This window comes from Corvus brachyrhynchos, unplaced genomic scaffold, assembly GCF_000691975.1.
Source record: "Corvus brachyrhynchos isolate BGI_N302 unplaced genomic scaffold, ASM69197v1 scaffold535, whole genome shotgun sequence".
NCBI classification, from domain to species: Eukaryota; Metazoa; Chordata; class Aves; order Passeriformes; family Corvidae; genus Corvus; species Corvus brachyrhynchos.
In genome coordinates, this window is record NW_008237901.1 from 13,568 (window position 1) to 21,798 (window position 8,231).

An 8,231-nucleotide genomic window follows, 5' to 3' on the forward strand; every position below is an offset into this window, starting at 1 on the left:
TTCCTGCTGCTTTTAATGACTTCCTTTTTAATTCACTCCCACCGTGATCTCCAATCCCATATTCCCAAATCCAATTATGAAAAAAACCCTAAAAAAACCCCAAAATCCCAGATCCTTTTTGGAAACAGAATAAAAGCCACTCACCAAGCTCCTCCCTTAGTTTTCCTTAAAAAGAGGAAAATAAAATTATTTTGGATCCATGTTTTCCCTTCCCAAGAATACAAAATCCCCTGAGTTGGGCAGAGACTTTATGCCTCTCAATTCCATTTTTTTAAACATAATTTAATTAATTTTGGGACTTTTTGGGCCAAAATTCTGAGCCAAAATGGCAGCAGGGACATCATGGGTGTGAATTCCCAAATCCCCAGGGATTGCTCCCAAAATCCAACGGCACTTACTGATAACAGAGTCCTGTTCTCCTGAAAATAAAGCAGAAGAAGGATTAAAAATGGGATAAACTCCTGATTTCCTGCAATTTTAGAGTCAGGGAAATAAAAAAAACCCAGTTACACCCCCCTAACTCCAAAAATCTCTATTTTTATTTTTTAATCCTGGATATTTATGAGGGGGAAACTCCAAAATCGGGTAAATTTTGTGTTTAGAAATGGGGGCTTGTGCCCCAAAATGAGAGTTTGGGAACAAAATGGGGTTTGGGACCTTTAAATTGGCCTCAAGAATAAGACCTCAAAAATTTAGGCCTCAAAGATTGGGTTTTTGAGGCCTAAAAATTGGGATCTGGACCTAAAAAATGGGGTTTGAGACCCTTAAAAGGGAGGCGTGTTAATTACTAATTAAATCAGACGTATTTTGGGGAGAGAATTCCCATTTTCCAAAACTTACGTGCTGCCAATTCCTTCTCCTCTGCACACAAAAATGGAAATTATTGCCAGGTTATCAACACATTATTAATTATTATTACTCACTATTTCCCATTATTACCATAGTATTAACATTTTTCCCCATTATTCCCCATTATTTCCATTTTTCCTCCTAGATTTTCCTCCCGCCTCCAGGGATTTTGCTGATATTTTTCCCCAAATTCCCTCTTAATTATAATTTCTCTGCACCTTAATTAATTGGCACTCACCCAGCAGCTCCTTCAGGTGCCCTGGGGGGAAGCAGAGAGAAACTAATTAAAACTAATGACACCAAATTTATTGATACAATTCAATGTATAAATGATTTTAGTCATTATAGATTTATAAATATAAACTGGTTTTATGGTTATAGAACATAAATAGAAGTATAGATATAGATATAGGTATAAATATACGTATAAATATAAGTATAAATACAAGTATAAGTACAAGTATAAATATAAATATAGATATAAATATAAATACAAATATAAATCTCTGACTTACTGATCTCAGCTTCATTTTCCCCTAAAGGAATAAAAGGATTAAAATAAATAATTATTTTAAAACGTCCAAAATTGAAATAATTCTAAAAAAAAATTCAAAAAATTCTAGAAATTCTTTCTGCTTCCTTCATCCCTAAAAATCCCTGGAGCTGGTCCCGAGTACTCACGGATCTGGGTGTCCCGGGCCTCTAAATGAACAAAAATAGGGATAATTATTATTATTCTTGAATATTAAAAGTGATGTTTAAATTTTTCTCTTAATGATGCATTTTTTTAATCCATATTTATTTCAGCTTTTGCACCTGCACCTCTAGACTCAATGAAAATCCAGATTTCCCCCTGAAACCCATCAGATTTTCATGGAAAATGCCCCAAAAAAGGAGGGAAAATTCCTCACCCAGTTCTGCCTCCTGTTGCTCTGGGAGGGAGAGAAGAGGGAGAAAAGAGGGAGAATGGGAATTTCCAAAGTTGGTTCAGAATGGGGTGGAATTGTCAATGAATTATTCCATAACTGTTAAAAATTACTTCATCCTGGAAATTAAAAATTCAGGCACTTACGGAGCTTTTTATTGAAGACCTCTGGAAACAGAAACAGGGGAAAATTGATAATGATAATGATAATAATAATAACAACAGTAATAATCCCCAATGCCAATTTTTTACCCAATTTCCACCCAAACGGAAGATTAACGGGATCAACTCACCCACATCAGCTGTGAGTTCCCCTGAAAAACAAGGAAAAAAAGGAATTTTGAGACCGAATTTTCACTTTTCCCGCAGCCCCAGTGAGGGGGAATTGGGGATTTTCTCCCCAAAAGTTCACCCCAGCATTTCCTGGGGTGGAAACTGCCGCAAACTCACCGATTCTCGTGTGTCGCTCGCCTGGAAACGACGGGAAAAGATCCGGATTTGGGGTTATTTCGGATGAATTAATGAGCGATGGAATTAACGAGGGGCAGAGGCCGGAGGGGACTCACCGAGTTCCACCGTGAAGATTCCTGGAAGCAGCAAATCCCATTAATTCCCCGATGGATTTTCCCCCCTCCCAGCTCCTCCCATGGGGTTTTCCTCCTGTTCCTTTTCCCTTTTCCCCCCAAATTCAGGCTCAGCCCCCCCGGCGCCGCGATGCCGGGGGGTTGTCTCCCCAAATTCTGGGGAACTGGGGGATTCCAGCGTTCCCATGGTGCTGGGGTGGGAGTCAAACTCACGGATGGTGGCGTCGCACTTGGCTGGAGGAGACACAAAATTAAAATTAAAATCTGTGTTCTGGCTCCTCTTCCCCCTTTTTCCCCTCACTCACCGAGCTCTGCTCGGAGCTTCCCTAAAGACAGAGAAATAAAGTGAATAAATTCCAGTGATAGAGTCCAACCGTAATTGAAACAGAATGATCAATATAATCAACCTTAGTCATTAATAGAGTCGATTTTAGTAATTAATATGATCAATTTTAGCCATTAGTAGAACCGATTTTTACCAGAAATATTCACTAAGAATGAATATATTAGATCTTAAGTGTGGATACAATGAATTTTCATCATTAACGCCATCAAAATGTTATTGATGCAACCAAAATAGTAATGATTAAATTGTTATTAATTCGATTCTTATTAAATATGAATTCATTATTAGGGTGGTGTTATTGTGTATTAGTTTATTATTAATATTAACGGGTTCTAACTGGGAGGAACCCTCCAATCCCAGCAAATCTCCCACTTGGAGCTGTGTCGGGGGTGGGACTCCCAAAATTTGGGGCGAAAAAAGAGGGATTGGGGCCCGGTAGCTGCAGGGGGATGAAATTCTGAGGAATTTGGGAATTCTGGCACTTACGGAGCCCGGAGTCGCGCTCGGCTGCGGGAGAGGGAGGGAAAAGCACCAAAAATCAGCATTTTGGGGTCATTTTTTACCTCCTCCCTCCCCAAGGATAAAACCAAAGCCAAAAAGCTCCAAGAATTTCCCTCATTCTGAATTTTCCTTCCAATAAAGGAGATTTCCAATTTCCTGCTGTTTTTATTCATCGTTTCATCCCTAAGAAAGGAAATTTCTCATTTTGTCTTGGTTTATATTCCAAATTTTCCTGATGAATATTTGTCATTTTCCTACATTTTCCATTTCTAACGTTCCCAATTTACCGGATTTTCCATTTCTAATTTTATTTGTAATAAATAATATTTCTAACTTTATTAGGCCACAGCACTAATTAATAAAACAGCCGTAAACCCTCTCAAAAATGTTAATTAAAGCTGTCCATACCCAGCAGCGCCGTGAGTCTTCCTATGGGATGAGGGAAAAGAGGGATTAATCCAGGAAAAGCAACAGAATTGACCCAGAAATGAGGAGTTGAAGCCCAAAATCATCAAATGAGGTGGAAAATGAGGAGCGGGACTCACGGATTTCAGCGGCGAGCTTGGCTGTGGAGGAAAAACCAGATTTGTGGTTACTTGGGGTTTTTCTCCGAGGGAATTACACAAATTTGGGTGAAAACTGGGGGAAAATTGACTTATTTCCAGTTTTTTCCCAGGACGGGATCAAGGAGGATCTGGCTGCCCCAAAACAAGGGGGTTTTACCCCAAAACCAGCAGGAAAAATGGCACTCACTGATTTTCCGGTCACGTTCCTCTGGGAAGAAGAGGAGAAGAGGGGAAAAAAAGCAGGAAAATGAGAATTAGGAAACAATTCCTTCATTTCTGGGTCAGTTCCGTTGTGGTCCCAGAGTGCCTGGACCAGGAATGGGGATATTTCCCCCCAAAATTCCTTTAAAATGAGGATTTTCTATTGAAATCATCGGGGGGGGGCTTGGACTTACTGAGTTTGGCATTGGATTCACCTAAAAAACAGGAAATAAAATAAGAACCCAGCCCCAATTCACCTGAAAACCCAGGAAATAATAAATATCAAAAAGTCCCAAAATGGCTCCTCCTACCCCAGAACCTCCAATTTGAGGGAATTTTTATTCCACAGAAACATCCCCCTCTACAATCCTTAAAATTTGGCTTATTAAGGAAAAAATCGCCTTAAAACCACCTGAAAATGCACAAGATGCTCTAATTTTAATTTTTTACAACCATAATTTGCATGATCAAGGCCTAAATTTTCACCTCAAGGCCAAAATTCCCATTTTAAACTAACTTGGAGGGAAAAATTTCCATTTGAACACCCCAACTGTTAATTTTAGGTAGAAATCGGTAATTTTTAAAGCCGAATCATTCATTTTAAAGGCCAAATCTTTCACTTTAATCCATGGAACTCCTTACCCAGGTCCGAGGTCAGTTTGCCTGAAACCAAAAAAATGAAAATTCACATTATCTGGCGCTTTTCCAGGTCTGGATCCATCCCCAGCACCGACGGGAACGAGGAAAAGGGGCCCCAAAATCCCAAATTCTTTAGGTTGGCGCAACCCCAAAACCACCCGGGGATCCCAAAATTACTGAAAAAGCAGATCCTGGGGTTATAATTCCATCAGGAAAAGGGAAAAGGCACTCACTGATCCTCCTGTCCCGCTCCTCTGGGGAAGGGGAGAGAGGGAAAAGGGAAAGGGAATCAATAAAAGGGGAAATAAAGGGGGAAAAGGGGAAAAGATGGGAAAAGGGAAAGTCCAAGCACTCACCGAGCGTGGCCGTCAGGTGCTCTGGGAAGAACAGGGAGGGAAGAGGAGAATAAACCCGGGATTTCCTTGGGAATTCAACCCAGCCTGCCCCAAACTGCCCCTTGTCTGTGGGGAAAATGGGGCCATCGGGGCTGGAAAAGGGAATTCTGGGGTAAAATGTCAGGATTTGGGGCAAAACGGAGGCATTTGGAGCAGGATTCAGCCCCATGCCCCGACACAGCTTCGGATCAGGAGTTCTGCCATTGTCCCAGCCCCAGATTCCCCGGGTTTAGGTATTTTTAATGTTAATTATTATGATTCAAAAATAACATTTCTCTCCAAGCAATGGGTATAAATCCTGGGAAATTGGTTAAAACATGACACGAAGGGACTGGGGAAAATCCAGTTTGGGACTCACCAATTTCGGCTGCGAGTTCACCTGAAACAGAGAAATTTGGGATTGAGAATTTCCCTGCTGGGGGAATTTGATGGAGACAAAACCCAACGCTCCCCCACTGCCACAGTTTCAACCCTAAAATTAAAGGAGAAAGGGAGGAAAAATGGGTTTAATTTCCTTCTCCTCCCTCCTGGTAATTATTTTAGTCCCAATATTAGGAAATAATTAGGGAATAATCTCTCCTGGCTGGATTTATTAGATTTACCCCAATTTATTGATCCTATTGATCACTTTTCCAGTGAGTCTGGGGGGTTTTAAGACCTTCATCTTCCATTATTTGGATTTTTAATAACAATAATTTCCTTATTTAGGAGAATTTGCATGTTAATAATAACAATTTTTCCATTATTTAGGAATTTGGAACTCACCATTCTCCGTGTCACATTCCTCTGAAACCAAAGAGAGACAGAAATTGGAGATTGGAGTGCAAATTTATAGATTTGGGTAGAAATTGATATTTTTGTGTACAAGTTTACACATTTGATATAAATTTGGGGATAAATTTCTTGCTCATTCCTGGTTTCAAATCCAACATCTGGGAACTATTTTTACCTTCAGTGGAGCAAAAACCTGCCAAGTAACCCCAAAACAACTCGACAAAACTCCACTTACCCAGTTCAGTGTCACTTTCTTTAGGAGAAAAAAAAAACAAAATAAAATTTATATAAAAATATAAAATTTTATGGCTCCATCAGTGGCTGCTGCTGGGTCGGGGTGAGGGACTCACCAAATTCCTCCGGTAATTTCCCTTAAAGTCCAACAAAACTCCATCAAAACCTTCGGAATTGAGGCTTTTTTTGGGACAAGAGGGGGGAATAAAAAATTCCACTCACGGATTTGTGTGTCCCATTCATCTGGAAAAGAGACAAAAAGAAGGTTTAAAGCTGGATTTGATGATTTCCAAGGTCCTTCCCAACTGGAATAATTCCATAATTCCAGGAATTCACCCCTCAGCGGCCCCTCCTGGGTGGTTTTTCTTTTGGTTTTCACCCTCAGAATTGTCTTTAAAAAGCATTAATTTGGGTTTTTTCCCTGGTCTTTCCCAATCAAATCCATCCCGTAATTCCATAACTGAGCTGGATCTGGGTTGATTGAATGTGGTCTGGAACATTCCAGTGGTGGAAGGAGGAAAATCACTCACCCAGAGCTGTGTTTTCCCCTGGAAAAGAGAAAAAAAAAAGGGATCAACGAGGTCAGTCTGGGGCATTCCCAGAGGAGGAACTCGGGGAATTAAAGTCCAGTTAAATTAAATGTGGATATTCTGGGATGAGCCCGACTCCAGGAAGGCCAAGAACATCAAAACACGGAATTTAGGTGTGGAAATCTGAGAAAATCCACGCAAAAGTGGGGTGGGGGGCAGCCGAGGCTCCCCTGGGAACCCAAGACCGGGATTTTGGGGCCAAACGAGCTGGAATTTGGCACCTAATCCTCAAAAAAAATCCATTTTCACCCACCCGGCTCCATCATGGCATTGTTCCCAGCCAGAATTGGCTCCGGGCGCTCCGTCGGCCTAGGGGGGAAAAGGGAAGAATTGGGTCATGGATGTGTTTTCCAGGAAAATGTGGGAACATGGGGAATGTTTCAGCCCAGGGGAGTGAGGGCAAGGAAGGCGTTCTCCCGGTTTTCCACGAATTCCCCATTTTCAGGCCAGGAATTTCCCATTCCTGGGGAGGTTTTGGGATGAGGGGCGACAAACCCACCTCCCGTGTCCCATCCTGAAGCTCAATTTAACCAAAATTAGGGATTTGGTGGAGGAAGGGACATGGATTTTGTGTCCTTACGGACAACCTAGCAAGGACAGAGATTCCATGAGGGAATTTCCCTTCCCAAACTGCCCCTGCTGGATGGGAAAATCATGAAAATGCCGTTTTCGTGCTCATTTTTGTGCTCACGATCCCCAAACTCCCTGAGGAGCTAAATATCCAGAAATCTGGGAATGCTGCTCCATCAATATAAACAGAGAAACGCCAGGATGAAAACAGGGATTTAGGGAGAAACAGAGACACGGAGCGAGGGAGGCAGCACCAACTCTTCCCACATGGAATTATTAAGTAATTAACAATATTAATTATGAATTAGTGAATCAACAGGATCCATTCTTTTAACCCTTCCCCTGTTTTTCAGGATCCTCAGGCAGTAAAACAGGGATAATAAATAGAATGTTTGGAGGCACCAAAGGCCCTTCATTGCTGGGGCCAGATCGTGTTCCCACCACATTCCAAAGGCACCTCTGAAATTCCCATTCCCAGGAATCTCCCCAAATCTGCCTTCCTGGCCTCTCCAGAGCCCCTGGAATGGGGAAAGGACTCACCAGCCCCGTGGCTGCTCCCCTGGTGTTGGTTTTGGGGTGGGAAGGGGGGGTTTTAGCCGGGATGAGGGTCCTGGAGCCTGTGGAGGAGCTGCGACAGCTGAGCTGGAACCGATCCCGATCCTAAATTTAGCTGGGGAGGAGGATCCTGAAATGGCCATGGAGGGAACGGGATCCTCGGGCTGGGAGCAGGAGCAAGGGTCAGCCCAGGCCACTCTCCAGCCACAGTGGGATTGGGGTCCCCGAGGGGGATATTGGGATTCTTCAGGGGGGATATTGGGATCCTTTGGAAGGTACATTGTGATCTTTTGTGGAGGGATGTTGGGATCCTCTGGGGAAATACGGCGATCCATGGGAGGGAGGGTACTGAGACCCTTTGCTGGGGGATTTGTTGGGATCCTCCGGGAGGTCCTCCCCAAATTCCCTCCTTTTCCGTACAACACAACCGGGCGCCCCCATGCTGCCCACGCACGCCGCCATGTTGCCGTACGGCGGGACGTCACTTCCCGTTCCGCCGGAA

General features: G+C 42.7%; 1 protein-coding gene across 1 annotated transcript in view; it reads right to left on the reverse strand.

The window, feature by feature from the left end:
* Positions 1–8,225, reverse strand: part of LOC108446391 — a 12,530-nt gene extending 4,305 nt beyond the window's left edge. The window contains exons 1-26 of the mRNA XM_017732919.1: positions 7,715–8,225; positions 6,858–6,913; positions 6,545–6,562; positions 6,237–6,257; positions 6,131–6,151; positions 6,016–6,033; positions 5,772–5,792; positions 5,365–5,385; positions 4,968–4,988; positions 4,845–4,865; positions 4,615–4,635; positions 4,167–4,187; positions 3,959–3,979; positions 3,751–3,771; positions 3,614–3,634; positions 3,191–3,211; positions 2,664–2,684; positions 2,572–2,592; positions 2,341–2,361; positions 2,225–2,245; positions 2,068–2,088; positions 1,922–1,942; positions 1,761–1,781; positions 1,531–1,551; positions 1,365–1,385; positions 1,058–1,108 (exon numbers count right to left, since the gene is read on the reverse strand). Coding sequence (XP_017588408.1) covers positions 1,058–1,108; positions 1,365–1,385; positions 1,531–1,551; positions 1,761–1,781; positions 1,922–1,942; positions 2,068–2,088; positions 2,225–2,245; positions 2,341–2,361; positions 2,572–2,592; positions 2,664–2,684; positions 3,191–3,211; positions 3,614–3,634; positions 3,751–3,771; positions 3,959–3,979; positions 4,167–4,187; positions 4,615–4,635; positions 4,845–4,865; positions 4,968–4,988; positions 5,365–5,385; positions 5,772–5,792; positions 6,016–6,033; positions 6,131–6,151; positions 6,237–6,257; positions 6,545–6,562; positions 6,858–6,913; positions 7,715–8,064 — 934 coding nt within the window. The 5' untranslated portion in view covers positions 8,065–8,225. The remainder of the gene's footprint in view (positions 1–1,057; positions 1,109–1,364; positions 1,386–1,530; positions 1,552–1,760; positions 1,782–1,921; positions 1,943–2,067; positions 2,089–2,224; positions 2,246–2,340; positions 2,362–2,571; positions 2,593–2,663; positions 2,685–3,190; positions 3,212–3,613; positions 3,635–3,750; positions 3,772–3,958; positions 3,980–4,166; positions 4,188–4,614; positions 4,636–4,844; positions 4,866–4,967; positions 4,989–5,364; positions 5,386–5,771; positions 5,793–6,015; positions 6,034–6,130; positions 6,152–6,236; positions 6,258–6,544; positions 6,563–6,857; positions 6,914–7,714) is intronic.
* Positions 8,226–8,231: the final 6 nt, after the last annotated feature.